The sequence below is a fragment of the Seriola dumerili genome, unplaced genomic scaffold (genome assembly GCF_002260705.1).
Source record: "Seriola dumerili isolate Sdu_G_001 unplaced genomic scaffold, Sdu_1.0 BDQW01000089.1, whole genome shotgun sequence".
NCBI lineage: Eukaryota > Metazoa > Chordata > Actinopteri > Carangiformes > Carangidae > Seriola > Seriola dumerili.
Genome location: NW_019174344.1, coordinates 241,601 through 261,160, shown reverse-complemented (window position 1 = coordinate 261,160; position 19,560 = coordinate 241,601). Strand labels below are relative to the sequence as shown.

The window sequence follows — 19,560 nt, the reverse complement described above, 5'->3', positions numbered from 1 at the left end:
TAATAATACAGGGCCTTAGCAGAGGAAGTAGGGGGGGAAAAAAATCAAAGGAGAGACACAAGCAGGGTCGCTACACTAGTTCACACTTTACTATAAACACACACACACACACACCTGTGTACACAAGAAAAGCACACACACACACAGAGAGAGAGAGAGAGAGGGGAGAACAGGGCAGAACACTGAGGGCTCTTCACTTTCTCACAGGGGAGGACAGACATGCAACTGGTGATTGTTTTCATCATCAGTTGAGCTGCTGGTTATTTTTATGATTCGCCATTTAATCGTTTAAGACGGTGCTCCTGAGTCTGGGGGTTGGAAACCCTCACATGGGGTCTACAGATGATTAAGAGGATAAGTTTTTTTTAATGATAGTTCATTTTAATGGCTTCCCTTTGGTGGAACTGTTCACATTTCATTGTCAGATGCAATGTGTGATGAGAGCCACAATTTCATGACATTGCTCCAGTTCAATGGGTCATAGGGCAAAATGGTCGGGAGCCACTAGTTTACAGCTTAAAATGAAATTGTGATATTGTGAAAATTTCTCAGCACAAATTTACAGAGCCCGAGATGATGTCTTCAGATAGTTTGTTTTGTCCAACTGTATAAAAACTCAAAGATAATATATTCAAAATGATATAAATCAATAATGTGAAGAGGCTAAAACCAGCAGAACATTTTCCATGGAGGCATCGTTTAAATGAATGATTGATTATCAAAACTGTTAGTTTATTAACTAACGTATCCATCCATTAATTATTTAAGCACTATTTAGAAAATCTGTCAGTTTTACTTTTTACTTTTTACCTGATTCCAGGTTGTAGATTAACGATAGATTTAGATATTCAAAGAGGAAAAGGGTGTTATGACACTTTTACAGTCTTTGTAGAGTAAACTATCTGCTCTCTACCTCAGCCTATTCTCTCTTTATCTGTTCATATTATAACTGATACTCTGCAGCAACAGTAGCCAGAAAAACACAGCTCTAATGAACAGAGGCTCCTAAAGGTTAGGCCATGTATTAGGAAAGACATCGCCTTAATTATGTCCTCTGCCAATTCACATTCTTGGTTGGGAACTCAGGCAGAGCTCCAGACGTAGACGCAGCGCTGGGAAACTGAGCGCGAGGAGAATCTCTCCTGAAAGGGACCAGACCATCCTTCAAAGAGGTCATTCTCCACGGAAGGATACTCCGCTCAGGAACGGAGGGTAAGCGGAGCGTTTTGGGCCAAAAAGGAGGAAAAGAGGGATGCTTAGTTGGTAACGAGACAAGGTGCCAGCTCTGAAGTGTGACACTGCTTTCAGCCCACAGCTCGACCCCCTCTGGGCCTCTGGGTGCCAGGAATGCTCTCAGCTAGGAAGTGGCGCCAGGGAAAAGATTAAACACACACTGTGGTTTCAGGACTGCCAAGGTTGTGTACGGCATTGTGTGTGTTTGTGTGTGTGTGCATGTGTGTGTGGGTGGTAGTGGGGATCCATACGTCAATACGGGCAGAGCAGAGAGTGTACACTGAAGGAGTGCAGGTTTAGTCATCACAGAATCTCTGAAGTCGAGGAAAACAGCAAGGCTTCATGAAATCATAAAAAAAAAACAGAGTCTCTGATCACTGCTGTCATTTTAAAAACTTAATAACTCAGTGATTCAGGAGAGTTTTATGCTTTTAAATCAGAAGACTGATCAAAAATGCATCGCCGAACACACAAAAACGAAGCTGTTTTTCAGTTTTGCAGACTGAAGGTTTTTACCTCAAAGTGGCTCTTTTATAAACTCAAATCATCTAGAACGTAAACAAAATATTCTGATGGTTATCATTCATTTTCCGAATATAAAACCAGGCAGATCAAGAGACTGATGCATGTAAACAAGCTGGCTCATTATTATTTACAGGAAAGAGTCTCTCAGAGACACACAAATGCCACGTTTGTGAGCTGAGGCCTCCACACACCGACAGAGAACATAAATTATCAGCCAGTAGGTTGTGGAGGGGAGATGAACTGCTTTTTATCTTTGAAATATTAATGAAGCCCACTTTCAACTGTCAGGAGAATTATGAACGACAAACACTCCACTGACACAATGTTATATGAACACAAAGAGCCTTTATGATGGCGTGTTTGCTATAAAGAAACATATAATCACACCAAGATATATGGAGTTTTAAGCCCACTTTGGGGTCTTAGTGGATGGGATAACTAGACTGCAGAGAGAGAAAGAGAGACAAAGACAGAGAGAACAAATCGGTGAGACTGGTCTAATTAGACCACAAAGTTGCCATCAAATCTCCCAGTTGAGTCCCAGAAAATGTCAACAAAGTCATGGTGGATAAAGATCAGATTGCGACCAAATTACTGGGGACAGAGACATCACTCACAGCAGCATGAAAGTAACCCCAGCCTTCTCCCTCAGAGATTCCCCAATCGCTTGTGAAATGGCAGTTTATCATTTATTTACACTCTTTTCTTGATGTTTAAAGATTATATTTGGGACTTTTCTACTTTGTCTGTCTAAAGAGTCAAAAAAGGAAAGAGAAGAAAAGAAAAAAGACGAGATAAGAGTCAGAGGAGTCGGCAAGTTACAAATACTGCATGTCTGATCCCAGACCATTACTACGTGGAAACATTTTCTGTGTCCCAGTGCAGGAGCTGCCTCCAGTAAAGAAAAGGACACAGCGAATGTAGGTGTCACCTTCAGAGGACCGAAGGCTGGTGGGCTGAACCTGCAACCGCCTCTAAAGATGAGACAATCTGCAGAGTCAGTGCAGGATCCAGCTGTCAGTCTCACAGAGAGCAAAACTAATGAAGCATTAAGCATTAAATTAAGCATTAAATCAGACCTCATCAACTAAAACTAGGACTTGACAGGTTTAGAAGGTACAAGAAAGAACAGTGATAAATTCAAGCGCCATGATTTCACAGCTTACGAATTGTGACATTTCACTTACAATTCTTCATCATAGTGTGACACTTAACATCCCGGACAGTGCAAAAAAAAACAAAAACAAAGACAATCAGACATCCAGACAATAAGAAGAACAAACAGTGGAATTAAAGTCTGGCTTTAATCACACCTTGTAGCGCTTATTCCTTTTGTCTATTTGACAATGTTCCCAGTGACTGATCACAACTTGAGCACAAACGCCTGATAAATGGTCAAATGAAGCATCCTGACTTTACAAATTGACACGCATTGCCAAAACGCACCGTTTGGCTTACCACAGGTTACCCTTGTTGAATAACAAAACCTGTAGACAAACCTGTCAAGTGTGAAATATAATATTTCAAATAACACCATACTGAAGTCTATGATTCAAGTGCAAGCAGAGGAATTCATTCTGCATACACTTTTGAAAAAAATCAGTCTGTTTATAAATGGTTTCCATAAAAATAAAAGCTGTAGCTGCAGCTCCCACGTCTTCAACAGCTGTACCAGGCAGCTCTGTGGACCAATCAGAAGCTGTCTTTAGATGGTAAACAAAAAGCTAATGTCAGGTAGATCAGCTAAAATAAATAAATAAACTTCTTGAAAGTTAAAATACATACAAGACATTCAGATTAAGTTCATATAGTAGCTGGTCCTGAGTCAGTGGCCCTGTTCAGACCTGGTATTAACATGCATCTTCATCTCCACAAGCGGTCAGCTCTAAGCGCATCAGGTCACACCTGGTGCGTCTCCAGCGACCACTTGGGATCGGATCTCACTTCCCTGCTTTATATGCAAATAAACAGGTATGCACTGTTGCTTTTACCCAATCCGACAGATGGGTCCGTTATGTGTATGTGTGTGAGTGAGAGGGGGGGGGGGCGCGAGAGCGAGAGAGAGAGAGATAGGGACAGAGTGGTTGAGCTAATCAGTGCACTGTGCACAGCTCTACACTGAAATAAAGCTTTAGCTATTTGAAATAGTAAAATATTTTTGTTTCTTTATGAAACTGTGGCAGGACTAATCAGACTGTGGCAGAGGACGTCAGTAGAGTAGGCGGCCCCTCAATGTGGCCCAGGACGCATTTGCATTCACACTGCCAAATGTATGTGGCCACATGTGGCCCAGACCAGCTCTGAATGTGGTCCGAGTGGTCGGCTCTCAAATGCGTCCTCAATGCGTCCTGGGTGTATTCACACCTGAACTTACAGCTGACCACTTGAGATTGGATCACCCAAGACAGATGTTTCTACCAGGTCTGAACAGGGCCAGTGTCTTACTCAGCAGTACTTCAGCAGGACAGCTGCTCACAGACATCCTTGCTTCTCCGCCTCCAAATGTGCAGGTTAAAACAACAAGCCAATGTAAGGACCCTCTAGTTGTTGTGGAGGGGAGGGGGGGACCAGAGCCACTTTAAAAATACCATTTATCATCATGACAGTGGAGAGCTGATAAATAATCGCACTCAAACAGCTCTTTCAAGCAGCCATTCATCACATGTCTTATGGTGCCACGTTAAGAACGCCACACTCAAACAAAACCATGTTAATTCTGTGATCCGGAGGGGCCGATACTCCCTCAGAGGCAACTGTGTTTCACTGCAGAAGTGTGTCATGTTGGGGGGGAACCTCCGGGTAAAGAGGTAATGAGGTTCAGCAGAGCTTGTCTTAGTCGTTCAGCATCAGTAGACTACAGTATGCAGAGCAGCACGCATTGAGTACTCACTACATCAAAGAGCGCAAAGCCCGGGTGCTGTTTCCAAGATCAATAGGGAGATCATAAATTAAAAATCACTTTGGAGGGATAAGGCCTGTGGATGCCTTTGCACTTCAGAGCCTTCACAACTCCGACCAGCGAGCCACTCTGCAAACTAACAAGTTTTTAATGAGTTTATGATTTGAAAATAAGCATCCCAAGTTTTACTTCCTGTTTGGCTGTTTGTTACAGGAATTAAAACAGTGAGATCTGGGCCCATATTTATCACACTTCTTAGAATTACGCTTACAAATGCTCTTAAGAGCTAGTTCAGGAGTAAGAACCGTTACCAAGAGTAAGACACACTCAAGTTATCACATGATCAATCACGTATATACTCAAAACGCAAAAAGAAACGCACAAAAAAAAGAAATTCAGCCAAAGACAAGAATTTAACCAATTCTGGTCATTCCCATTTTAAAGTCCTAAAAAGTCCTCACATTCTATTTAAGTTCCTTTTATTTGTGTCAAATCTGTAATAGCTTCGCCATGGTCTCTTAACACACGAGGCTCTGAAACAGGAATAACAACTGTCTCTGCCAGGCCTCTGCAGTCGATACGAACAGTAAAAAACAACATTAACGAGCTACTACAGTGTGAAACTACTGTCACAAGTGTCATGTTTGCATATTGCTGACAAACACCACGCTGGTGAGTCCATACAAGGTCACCTAGAGACAACACATCCGTACCACGCACCAATCAAACAAACCACACAGCCATGACCTGAGTGCAGCCCCCGTGGGGCCAACAAAAGGACAGTTTCATTTAATTAGAATTAAATACTCTGCCCTTGGAGAGGCCTACAGTCATATACATTAATTACTAGAACTCTGATGCTGCATGCGTGCGTGAGACCCTGATTAATGTATTACATTTCACTTGTTATTTCTGAAACTCAGTTGCGCCGTCACCCTCACATGATTATGGACAGTTTGAGACTAAACTTTACAGGTTACTGAACTGTAAATCAAGGTGATGGTTAAGAATTAAATCAGATGAGGCTGAAACAACTGTTCCAGCACAAAATGTAGCTTAAAACAAAGTAAAGGTGTAAATGTGCGACACTTCTATAGAGATTCACTGAGGAAAATACCTAAAATATGATACAAATAGAAGTTTACCCAAGTCTTATTTTTCATTTTAGTCTGTTTCTTTGAGATTTTTGTCATTTGATGGGAATGGACCTCAGGTGGAGATAAAGGGACAGAAAGCACGCAGCAGGACAACATACCAGCTGACAAGCTGAGGCTCAATTAACACTCCAATGAAGAAGAAAGTCCTGGAAATACACTAATGAGTACTGATGTGGGTTAAAGACCAAGGGAGCAGAAGTTTATCATGATGTTGCAGCTCTGTGGCGCAATGTGTTTAACACAGTCTAAAATCTGTTAGATCAGGCTTATCAGATGTCTCCTTCATTAAAACTAAGTGCACTCTGTTTAGTGTCGATTTAATTCAAAAACTGAAATCTCAAGCCCTGGTGATCAAAAGGGACGCAGTAAAATGTGGCTGGGGAGCGGCTTGCTTGAATTAACCAGGGCTGAAAGGTGAAACACATTCAACTGCTGCTTGAATGATGGCTGGTTGGGGGGTGGAGGCCATGCATTCAAAGGGAAGGACAGGTTTTTCATCCCATTACCCCCCCACCCCCCTTCTCCCCTCTTCCTGACCCCCCACTAGACAAGCAACGGCCAAAGCTGACACCCTACCACCTTCTGCATAAAATACTCTTAACGACTCCTGCCAGGCCTCCACCTCCAGCGGCTCACATCACCATCTAGCTATCAGAAATCAAGACCAAGACTCAACATTCTGCAGGCTAGCCGTTTCCCCCTGTTTCCAGTCTTTATGCTAAGCTATGCTAACTGTCTCCTGGTTGTAGCTTCATTTTTAATTGACAGTTATGAGAGTAGTATCAATCTTCTGACAAGGTTTTTGCCAAATGAAATCTGAACCGACCGATGCTGTCACTCCGCTAGCTGCTACAACCCACTAGCTAACAATCAAGCGTAATGTTATTTTAGAAGACCTTGTCAGCTATTTGTCCTTAATCATATTTGATTGGATACATTCATGTTTACACGCTTAAGTTAAAAGTAATCATTAGAAATATTTTAATGTTTTACATGGAGATCTTAAGATTTGATTAATCCAAAAAATGTTTTTGACTTCACTATGTCTTAAACACTAAACACATTTGGTGAGTTCTCTATCGCCTAGGCTTTAAAAGTCAAGGCAGTTGAGAAATTAGTTGCCTGGAGGGTAAAACATGCCGTGAAGGTTGGTACAGTTTAAAGCTTCTCTGATCATCCAAAACATTCTTAACACAATTGTGGCTCGGGGAATTTTCAGACCACAATGACAGCAGGCCGCGGCGGATTTGTGGTTGATTTGGGATAAAAGCTCTTGACCTCCACTAGGTTGAGAACTGATTTGCTCACTCCATTGTTGGGGAACAGCTGAACTACAATAATTAAACACCAACAGCTCATGTAACAGAAAACGCACTTGTAAATCTCACCCTCAAAGGAGGGGATGGACAGCATGCTCAAACTCCTACGCAGCAGATTTTCTGTTATCTCTGTCGGAGCCATGTTAAGGCTGTTACATCAAGCGACACAACTTACACTAAACATCATAATGTGAAAATTTCAATTCCTCTGTAGATGTTCCTTTGATTAAGAACAGAAAAATATACAGGTTAAATGAATATTCATATGTCTCTGACCTTGTTTGTGAAATAATTGTTTCAAAAAATCCAGCACTGCTTTAACTGGCTGTTTTATCTCCTTCTGCAGAGCAACTAAGCCAAAGTAGTTAGAAAAGAGAACAAAGATCAGCTGTAACAATAACCACAACACCACCTAATTCCTGCAGTCCCTACGCAGTCAATAATGGAAACTGCTGGTGTAGCTCAATGTCAACCCAAGGATTTCAATCCTGAGGAGTCAGAGCGAACCCACAATCCCTCTCCTGATTCCTCCATGCAGGAGAAAAGCTGACTATGTTGGAGAGAGGCCATTCGTACTCATTTGCCGGCCCTGCCACAGCATCCCCTGATGACACTTTTCTGCTGGATCTGAAAACCACAAGAAGAGGACATTCCACAGATTCTTCCTCTATAGTGAAGCAGCTTTAGAGCCACAGAAATGGAGCTCAACTCTTCCAATCAGGACATTTGCATATCAAAGCAAAACTGCTGTCAGCGCAATGGTAAAGAGACATTAGCATGCAGAGACGTGACCAAGCATGAGGCCCTTATTCAAACGTACCAATAGCCAGCTAATAGATTTTTGATACCGAGCAACCAGCAGCACAATAATGACTTTGTCACGCATTGAGATGCTTCAAAACAGAGGAGGACACAACTCAAAGCCATAATCCAGATTTGATGCCATAAAATAAATATAAGAACTAATGTATTAACTTATTCTGACAGTTTATGTTTGAAAACTATCACAGATAAATTATTTTTGGAAAACATTCAACAAACGGTACAAATAGTCACTCACATTTATTCAGTGCCACCAAACTGTGACAGCACAATGACGGCACTGTAGTAGCCGATGAGAAAACCATCTGTTTAGTTAGCCTAGTGCCCTCCTGTCAGGATTCATATAAATTAGACGCTGATGATACATCTCGAACTCCTGCACGCTAAGGTTCACCACCTCTACCAGTCACACCTCTTACCCTCATGTCTGACAGGCTAATGTTGACAGCTTGCGTATGAAACCAGGTCACTGTGAAATCTCAGTCTGGTTCCATACTAAATGAACGCAATGTAGCGTAAAGGTAACAGCCTGTTAAATAAACATAATCGGTCTTGTTCACAGTGTGAGGAGTACTGTAATGATTTCTGTACTCCAGTGGAGAGTTATTATAATTATACAGGAAAAGAGAAGAGGAATACTTCATTTCTTGTAGGCCAGTGGTTCCAAACCCTTTTTTTGTCCACCGCAGCCACAGTCCTGTCAGATGAACTAAAGCACAGCTTCACTGGCACAACAATGTTGAAAAGATGTTTAATTTAACAGATTTTAAGCTGGATGGTATCCAACCTTATTAATTATATAAATATGGATAATGTTTACAATTCTTTTTCTGTTTGTTCATGTTGGTATTCCAACCATTTCCGCTTGGATTGGTCAAAAATCAACACGTAAACCAGACCCTTTACTTTTAACTACTTCAACCACTTGTCCATTACTTCTAGCTACTTCAACCATGTAACCATACATCCGTTACTTTGAGCTATTTTAAACATTTATAAACTTTTTTGGCCTTTTGACCATTTATCCATTACTCTTATCTAACTCTTTCCACCATTTATTCTCTACTTTTAGCTTTCTATTTCCAGTCATGGTGCCAGAGCTTTATTGTATGAGCTCAATAAGTGTTTCAGTGAAGGGAAGATGTCGGCATCAGACTGTACAGAACATAGGGTAATTCATGGATGAATAACAGCCCCGGTGAGACTCTCCTGAAGACAGCAGCACTGGTGCAAACAAGTGGACACAAAGACAGAGGGGGGCAGCCCCAGACAGAGCCCGCTCCCATTGTCTGCTGGGATAGCAAGGACAATGCAGGACAATGCTGAGATATATTCAAGCACCACAAGGTCTCACCCCAGCGATGCACTAACCCTAATCCTAAACACGATTTCCCCTCCTAACACAGATGATGTCATCCCCCCCCCCACACACACACACACCCTCACCCCACCTCATCTCCTCCGGACCTTCAATGCAACCAAGCGTACAGGAGCTTGGCCCACAGGAGGATGTTGTGCTGCTGAGAAACAAGCCAGCAGCAAGAAATCAGATACCCTCCTGAGTGCATCTGTGTCGCAAATCAAAGAGCTTAGGGATGACACTATCATATCACCATGAGCTCTAAACTCTCGAGTGCTTTCAAAACAGAGGGCCTCTGAAGTCTGTCACATGCAAGACTAGACTTTATCCCTCAAAAACACAGCAGATGGAAAGTTTATATCTGCGGTCAGGTGTCGGTCGACTCGGTGCATGTCCTGTAAAAATGCTCGCAGGGTGAAAGCAGCTGACAGGACAGGTCAGTGTGACCCGGGGCATTACAGGTCCAAAGAAAGCCTTATATGCTTCACTGGAAAGAGGGAGAGGGGGACAGTTGCTCTTTAGAACTTTATGTGCCTCCCCTCCCCCCCCATCTTCACTCTACAAAAGGGACCTTACCCCTCGTCCCCACCCACAAGGAATTTCTCAGGCATTGCTGGGTTCACCATGACAACTGGGTGCTTAACAAAGCATTTCTCTTAGGCATTCTTCCTTTCACAGGGGACAGGGGAGGGGGGGGGCAACAGTCAAAGGAGAGAGAGAGAGGGGGAGGGGGGGTGAAGAGGGAGGGTGGAGGAGCTTGAAATGATGGGAGGGAACAGTGGAGGTTGCAGGGGTGAGAGCCATAGACCCGGGTAGATAGGAGAAAAATGGGAAATGGTGACAGGCAAACAAAAAGAGGGAAAAGAGAAACAGGATCAAGGTGAGAGGTGATGTTATAGGGATAAAAAGAGGAGAAACAGTGCTACAAACATTCCAAGCAAGCCTGCGAGTGTGACTAACGCCGTCCAGGGAGGGCGAGGAGGGCACGAAGAATGAACGGGGAGCATTAGGGATGACTCCAGTCGCACAAAACACGAGTGAGCGTTTGCAAGCTGTGACTTTGAATCGCATGAATCGAGCATAAGGCAAACAGAAATTCATCAACCGTAAAGAACACACAAATCCAAGGTACGCTCTGCCTGAGTGAAATAATTATATGACTGCGAGAAGAAAAAGCAATCAGAGTCGTCCAGCTGTTGGAGGAGGCCACACACACACAAATATAGACACACTTGCACACACACACACACACACACACACACACACACACACACACACACACACACACACACACACATACCAGATTTGTACAGCCTAATGGTCTAGTGTTACAGAAACAAACCCCTGAGAAAGTCTCTCCACAGACAGTTACAGGGTTTAATAGATTATAATGAAATTATGCTGTGAATGTCTTGGCTCTTACTTGGAAAGTATGTAGCAGAGCACAGAGTCCCCTCCATTAAAATTCCAGTCCTGTAGCTTTATCTTATGCAAGGATGGTGAAGGAACAGGGGCAAAGGGGGTCCGAGACGACTTCAAAACATATTCAGGTACGCAGAACTCTCACTTCTTGTCTGTATCTCCAAACAATCAATGTAATCTCTTCTAAACATTTCAAATTTAGAAAGGGACCAAATAATCTTTGAGAAAACAGAAAGCTTGATCCATATGGGGATATTCGCCGTCTGCCCCAGTTAGTTGGGCCAAATGCCAGCATGTTTGGCTCTGACAACTAAAACAGCAAAGTAGTTTAACCTTGGAGCATCCACATCCACTTCAGAGTCAACACTTGAAACTTAAAAGCCCCCCCCTCCCCTCCAGACAGTGACCAGAGAGAGAAAATATTTGCTGTCCACCATGTAATTTAAGCATCTGTATAACCTGCAGTGTGATGTGAGCTGAATCAAACTGCCATCATTAGTTATGGAGGCGTGTTTGTCTGTTAAATCTCTGCATTGGCGTTTTCAAAGTGAGCATAGGGGCATGATATTGGCTTGGACTCAGAATCTGATTAAAACAAGGACAAAGCGTCCTCGTGGCGTATCTATAATAATGTATACATTGCATATTTGCCACACAGGGGAGCTCAAATCTGACTGTGCCGCTCCTACAGAGTCGCTTTATGATGCAAGGAATGTACAGGAATTGACATATCAGCATAATGATAAAACTACCAAAGATTGACCTCACACATACTAAGCATGATAACACGTTCATAAGTGAAGGATTAGCTATACTTTCTATGGCCAAATTAACAGGGCTTTAAGGATGAAAGAAAAGCAGGGAAAAAGTCTTTGCCATCAAACGCAAACACCTATTTATGCAGGCTCACGCTTGCCTGGGAGCAGTGGATCAGCCCCTGAGTATGTCAACACTGGTCTGACAGAATCCGGGATACAGATGCTGCAAATCTAATCCCACAGACGACAACCTATACCTCTCACCCAGCAGCGTGACCACAATTCTCTTCATAAAAGAGAAGTGACACATGGTGACTAGTACCATCAGATATCAGTTTTGTCCTCAACATGAGCAGAAATGTGAGTCAGAATCCCCAGAAAAATCTGAAATCAGCCGTTTCTAATCACGACAACATCGATTAATTAATCCTGATATTAGTTTATGAGTCTCTTTTCTCCCATTCAGTATGGAGGCAGGCCCAGCACCCACACACCACTAAATCTGGCTCCTTAACATAATTAAATGGTTATAATCATTAATTTATGCCAGCGCACACAGCCAACACACTACAAGACAGGAAGATCTCCAGGTTATGTGGTTGTCGGATATGTTTTTAAGCGCCTGCTTATGGTTTTGAATGAATATGAAGCCAATCTGAATGTCACTGAGAGAATTTGTTGACATAAGTATCAAGGTGCTGTCTATCCTAACAGGGGAAATAAGGGATTGTATTTAATTAAATGTAACGATTTCAATACATTTTACTTAAGCTGCTTCAAATATGGTTCAGTTACATCATTTAACCAAATGGAGTAGCTAGTCTTTATCTCAATGAGTTTTTTTTTTCAACCATCGGTAACAATGTTTTAACACTATCTCAATATTGACCACTATCTACATTATTATTACATATTTGCCAGTTGATATAGATTCTCATATCATTAGGCAATCAATATTCTGGCATCTATTCCTTTAAATTGAGATGCAATTAATAGGTAAAAATGTACATTTTGATTATTTTGATTTCTGGTCCATTTTTGTTTTTCTATCGCTTTTAGGTATCCCGAGTTATTAGCATGTCTGTGAACTGCAGGATAAACAGCATCAGGAACAATAACTCATACTGAGCATGATGATAATACAGAACACAGAGGATTAACAGATTACATATTATTTACTTATGTAAAGTGATTACAAGTCCTTATGGGATAAAAGTCTGGTGTAACTGAAGTTAATTATTTCATATCTTATTCTTATTTCAGACAAAGTGAGATCCAATGGGATCTGAAAAATGATTACTGCATGTTCAATGCAGTAGATACTGAATTCAACTTTAAGCAGACCATCATAATCGGTGGATTTTTAGCAAACACTAGTGTAGCTACATTTGAACCATTACATCTATTTCAGTATGAAGAGCGGAGCTCAGAAACGATGTTAATCACAGTCCAACAACATACAAAAGAGCCCATCAAAAATCGTCCATCATAAGGGGCCTCTTAAACGGCAGCATAAAGGGAAAGATAATGGGAAGACTTGGGAGGTCCCTTGAGGGAGAAGCCTTTGAAAATTGGGGTCAGTAGCATCTATAGGAGGAGCTCATTTTCCAACCCCATCTCCTCCTCCAACTGTCTAATGACTTCCCTGCTCTCTTACAGTACGACTGTATTTTCCAACATATCTCCAGTTTACACAACCACAACTTAACTCACCCCCTCCTTCCCCCCTTCTGTCCTCCTGTCTCCCTCCATCTCCCTCTGTCTCCTGCAGGGGTGCTGACTCATAAACCCCAGCAGGTGCGGGACGCGCTGGGGAGACACGGCCTCTAATTGGTTCTTGGTGGAGTCACAGCTGTTGCCCCCAACCACAGCCTGGTATGAGCTCTAGCGCCTGCCCCTGAATAGACAGCTCACTATTGTTCTCCAGAGGGGCAAAGCACAGCTCCAATCCATTATAACGACTACCCACGCTAACCATACAGTATCTGCTCTTCAGTGTCCACTCATCAACAAATAGGAAAGCACTCGATCTACACTTCCACTGTCTCATTCATCTCATTCAATAAAATCAAAGAAATCCCAAGGTTTCTACCGGCCTTAATCCTCACTGTTCTTGTTTAGTATCTGATTTCATCTTTAACCTTGAAGTCCACCGTTAATAACGTTCCCGGTTCTGGTTTCCTTTCTCTTAGGTTGTGCCAAGGTCAAAGAGAAGGCAGATTTACAGTTACTCTGCATCTAAAAAGCTCCAACTGAGGGTAATGGGAACACACGCCCAACATACAAGTTCAGTCACATAATGGAAGCAAATAAAACTCTGTAATTTGTGCTGGCATGCAAAATTGAAGGTGCAGGGAACACAGACAGTTTAAGATATGCAGGTTAGGAAAGACAACACCAGCAGTGGGACTGACACAGCCTAACAGTTGTTTGGCTTGTTTTAGACCAACATGGCCCATCGTATCTCATACTGAAAGTCCAAGACAGTGGAGCAAAAGATGATTTACATCTGACCCAGTGCTTGTTGTCTCTCATCTTTAAAAGTGCCAGAATCATCAGCCTCAAGCACTCTAGAGCTGGGAGCACGGACAGTTATGAAATGTCAAATTACAACAGGAAACAACAACCCAGTCGAACATACGACAATTTCGATGTATGTGGGAGGGGTGGTCTAATGGGTAGTTACGGGGCATGATCAGTGTGCCCACTGGAGTGTGGATCCCACAGGAAGCAGACATGCTCAGACAAACAGCTATTTAAATCTCAACAATAGGCAAAGCTAAAATCAGGTTTGTGTAAACAAGAAAATTCCTTAATGATTGGGCCCAAAAAAAATTACAGAAGCCCCCCTACATGCAACAAAGGAAACAATCTACCTCACAGAATGTGAGTGCTTAAATACATCTTTGTCTCTTGGCACTGAGTGTGATTTTTTTTCTTGAAAAAGTGGAGTGGCTTACAAATATCCTGTAGTGAATATTAATCCTCCTTCATGAATATTTCTATTTCAGGAAAAATCACTATGGAATACTAAAGCCAAGAAAGACATACTTAAGTCATCATCACTTCCATTACCTGGTGAAGTGAAGCAGAGTGGAAATGAAGAGACAGGACATGTTCATGGAAAGAGAATAGGAATACATCTCAGTAAGGCCGGTCTCCCCTCACTGGGAGGAGTTATCCAACTGTCTCACCTGACACCGAGATCCTCATGGAGGCCTCCAGGGGCCGGTTGTTATCCAGGGCCTGGCTCAGCTGGATCTCCCCCGTGCTTTGGTTCAGGAGGACTAGGTTCAGCTCGTTTCCCACCTCGAAACTGTAGTGGAGGTGATCTGAGACGTCGGGGTCGTGAGCGGGGATGCGGCCGATCACTCCGGTGGGGAAGCTGCTCGATTTGTCCGTCACGTAGTTGTTGAAGATGATCTGGAAGTTTTTGAGCACGGGAATATTGTCGTTCTTGTCGACAAGTTTAATGTGGACTGTGGCGCGGCTCACCAGAGGGGCGGAGGTGGCCTGCACCACAATAACATACTCAGCTCTTGTCTCATAGTCCAGGTCTATTAATGCAGTGAGTTCTCCAGAGAAGATGTCCAGCTGGAAAACTTCTGGGATGTTTCCCTCCACGATCTGGTACATGATCTGTGCATTGCTGCCTTCATCTGGATCTGTGGCTGATATGTGTGCAACCACAAGGCCTATGGGGCTGTTTTCTTCCACCATAATGTCAAACTCATCTTTCTCGAACACAGGGGGGTTGTCATTCACATCTAGGATTGTTACTTGAATGTTTACTGGTGTCTTCAGAGCAGGAACACCTTTATCCACAGCAAATGCCTGCAGGCTGTAAATGGGCACATTTTCTCTGTCTAATCTGCGCAGCGTGCGAACAATGCCAGAGGTGGATTCAATTATGAAGTCTCCATCGCCATCCTCCCCGCCCTGGAAGGTGTAGAAGACTCGCCCGTTGAGCCCAGAGTCTCGATCGGTGGCAGAAACCTGGACCACGCTGGTGAACACCGGCACGTCCTCCATCACAGAACCCACATAGTGGTCTCGGAGGAAGCGGGGGGAGTTGTCGTTAACGTCATTCACCAGTATCTCCAGGTAGGTGGTGTCGGACTTCTGTGGGATGCCGTTATCCCGAGCAGTGATGGCGAGAGTGTATGAAACCTGGTCCTCATAGTCCAGCTCCATCTGTGTGGTGACAGCTCCTGTGTCTGAATCGATGTCAAACTGAGGGATGCTGTCGTCCATAAAGTAGGTGATGCGTGCGTTCTCACCCGTGTCTTCATCTGTGGCACTTATTACAACAACAGTGGTGCCCACAGGCCGGTCCTCATTAATGTTGACGGTGTAATGTGAGCTCTGAAACACAGGCCGGTGTGTGTTGGCATCTGTGACATTAACAAACACTTTGGCGGTGTCAAAGCGAGTACCGTCACTTGCAGTGACAGTGAGGACATATTGTCGCTCCAGCTTGTAGTCTAAAGGCAGTGCCAGTGTAATGAGCCCCCCTCCACTCTGGCTCGTGATGGAGAATCTGTTGCGGGTGTTTCCGCTGGATATCTGATAGGTCACCACACTGTTAATGTCCTGGTCCACAGCCGACACTGTCACCACGCTGGTCCCCACGGCTGCATCCTCATTCAGTCGCATGTAATACGACTTCTGAGTGAACTCCGGGTTGTTGTCGTTGACATCCAGAATAGTCATGCTAATACTGGCTGAGGAGGACATGACAGGGTAGCCGTGATCGCGGGCCTCCACTCCAAAGTTGTAAAAATCTACACTCTCCCTGTCCAGCTCGGCCGCCACTACAATCCACCCCGTGCTGTTGTTGATGGTGAAGGGGAAGTTTGGTGTGGTTTCAGTGAGGCGATACTCCAGCCTGGAGTTGTCTCCAGAGTCTGCATCCACTGCCTGGATGTGGATGATGGAGTAGCCCAGCGGCACGTTCTCCAGCACGGTGGCCTGGAATGGGGTGCTGACAAAAATGGGGGCGTTATCATTAACGTCCAACACCTGCACCGTCACCAGGCCACTGATGTTGGATAGCGGAGGGCGTCCTCCATCCTGAGCTCGAATTCTCAGAGTGTATTCTTTGTTTGCCTCATAATCAAGGTGACTCACCAGGTCCATTTTACCTGTCTGAGCATCAATATAAAACTGTCCCCTGGTGTTTCCACTCATGATACTGAAGTGAACGAGAGCATTTCCCCCTCTGTCCTGATCTGTGGCGGTGACCTGCAGGATCTCTGTGTTAGGGGTCATGTCCTCGGGCACCTGGACCACATAACGTTTCTCACTGAACTGTGGAGCATTGTCATTATCATCCTCTACCACTATATGAACAGTAGCTGTGGCGCTGCGGGGCCCGGGGTCACGACCTTGGTCATTTGCTTCAACTAACAGCATGTAAGCTTCTACCTCCTCTCTGTCTACCAGGCCTTTGGTGCGGATTACACCAGACCTCGAATCAATCTCAAACACATCATTGGACCCGTTGCTGTTGAGGATGTGGTAAAGGATGTTGCCATTGACAGGTGCATCCCCATCAGTGGCCCTCACAGTTAACACCTCATAGCCTATTTCTAAATTCTCTCTGATGCTTTCCTTATAGTCCTGCTGCTCAAACACAGGGTCGTGATCGTTTGTGTCACTGACTGTGACAGTGAGGGTGGCCATGGCTGTACGTCGAGGTGTGCCGTGGTCAACTGCTGTCACACGAAACACATGGGTGTCTTTTGTCTCCCGGTCCAGCACCTCTACTGTGGACACGGCACCGGTGGCCGGGTCCACAGCAAAGAGGTTGTTGGAACGGCTATCGAAAAGAGCCTCTATGAAATACTCCAGCCTGCCTGCCTCCCCCTCATCCACATCCACTGCTTTCAAAACAACAACAGGAGTCCCAGCTGGCTTATTCTCTGCCACAGACACTTGGTACATTGGGGGCTGAAACTGGGGGCTGCTGTTGATGCTTCTCCTCCTCCTCCTGCTCACAATCCCTGAATCAGACTGAGCTGCCTTCAATAACAGCTTTCCTAGGTGGCCCTGCCTAAAGGGGCCCTGCCCCACACGCCAGTGGATGGCGTGATTGACTTTAGCATTCAACCCATTTCCTGTGAGTACATCGCAGAGCAGGTCTAGCTCCAGGAGGGTGTCCTGCCTCCAGCACAGAGTCTCAGACACAAACAAGTCCCCCTCTGCGAAGTAAAAGTCCCGACTGTTGGTGACTTTGCAGCGGACTGGGGAGCCAGGTAGCAGACCTCCCACTGGAAATAAAGCAGAGCCTGCTTGGTGGCACTCTGAGCGGTGGTGGCGGTTGTGGGTGCTAAACAAACTGAGGACCTCCATGTCCCACTGAGGTTTTCTTTTACGCTTGTTTGAACAGTTCCTACCGTGAACATGCACCTCGTACTGGCTGGTGAGGAGGTGTCTGTAGCCGGAGTCCGTGCAGTCTGCCACAGTGTACACGGTGAAGGGGTTTGAGCGCAGCGAGGCGCACTTTATCGAGTCCGAAACAAACACAGTGCCCGCCGCTGGGTCAGTCTCCAGAAACTGCTCCGAGAATTTAGGAGCGAGTACCTGATCCAAAGCGCACTGCGCGCCCCGCTCCACGCCGGCCACCACCGTCCCTGGTCCCGCATCCTCACTGATGTGAACGTTGTAACAATGCGCCAGCGAAACCAGTTTGCACCACCAGAAAATTAACAACAAGTCCCATTTAACGAAGTGCATCGCTCCTCAGTGTGTGTTCTCCGGCCGGGAATTTCTGCAGCTCCTTATTCCTTTAAACTTTCCGCCTGTGAGTTTCCCTTTGTTGCAGAGGAGCCATGCTCTCAGTGGGCGCACTTCTCCCCGGTCACTCCGGCTGATTTTTTTTTTTTTTTTCCTTCTTTTTTCTGAAGAGGTAAACCCGCAGTAACCTTGGCCGGAGCTGCTCGCACACTCTCACACACGCCGGCGGCAACAACAACAGCGGCAGCAACACCTCCGCTCCGTCCGCGCAACTCCGCTTGAATGGTAAAAAAATGGCTCCTGCTCCCCCTGCGCCTTGAGGCTCCTCATTATCATAAACCTGTGTGTTTGTGTGTGTGTGTGTGTGTGTGTGTGTGTGTGTGTGTGAGAGAGAGAGAGAGAGAGAGAGAGAGAGAGAGAGAGAGAGAGAGAGAGAGAGGAAAACAGCTCTGTTAGGGTCTTGACATAAAACCTGCCACTGGAAATTCTCTTCTCTTCTCAAAGCTTCATTTATTAGCAGAAAACAACAACTAGACTTTCACTAGCTATTTTACTTGACAACTTGCCATGTATGAATGCTGCTACAACTACCCATAGTCTCCACAGTGCTTCAGTTATAGATACAGGCATTGCTATCTTCGTCTTAGTTCTGCTTTCTACACTTTTTGAGTGTAGGGGTTCAACACAGAGAGAGATCTTGTAGATGATGCAGTGGTGGCACATAACCACTTGAAACCAACTATTATTTCATCTATGACAAATCTGTGTTCAAGCATGGCCACTCACCTCCAGAAAGCGATTACTCACTAACTGGAAGACATTAATCAAAATGTCAATACAAGACAAGTTGCCCTGTCCATTGTTCTGCCAAAGGAGGGATAGTTACATTTAAATCTACAATCAAACCTATTTAATTTGTGTTCACCGGTTGTTTTCCTGTAGGTTTTATTAGTTCGTGGTTTTCAGTTCAGACTCTGTCATAAGGTGAACTCAGTTCGAGTAAGATAAGATGAAATGAAGACACAACAGACCTCTTTGATGAAATCTTTGATGGAAACTGTTGTGAACCCCGGAGCTGAGCTGATGTGCTGAGTGTCACTGACACCTAGTGGACAAACTGCAGTCACACAGTGAGAGGAGACGGGTTCAGTCAGTATTCAGTATGTCCATGACGAGAGCTGCATCATGTTGTGTGTCTACTAGACTGTCTAGAGAATACATATAATACATAAACATTTATTTGGTGATTATATTGCTAATTATTAATCTGAATTTGAACACTAACTAAAAAGTGGAGTAAAAGTACAAAACTTGCCTCTGAACTGAG

The 19,560-nt window shown here is 44.3% G+C and overlaps 1 protein-coding gene across 1 annotated transcript in view; it reads right to left on the bottom strand.

Moving 5' to 3' along the window:
* celsr2 (cadherin EGF LAG seven-pass G-type receptor 2) overlaps nucleotides 1–18,233 on the bottom strand; it is a 60,027-nt gene extending 41,794 nt beyond the window's left edge. The window contains exon 1 of the mRNA XM_022745638.1: nucleotides 14,690–18,233. Within this exon, the coding sequence (XP_022601359.1) occupies nucleotides 14,690–18,233 (3,544 nt within the window). The remainder of the gene's footprint in view (nucleotides 1–14,689) is intronic.
* Nucleotides 18,234–19,560: the final 1,327 nt, after the last annotated feature.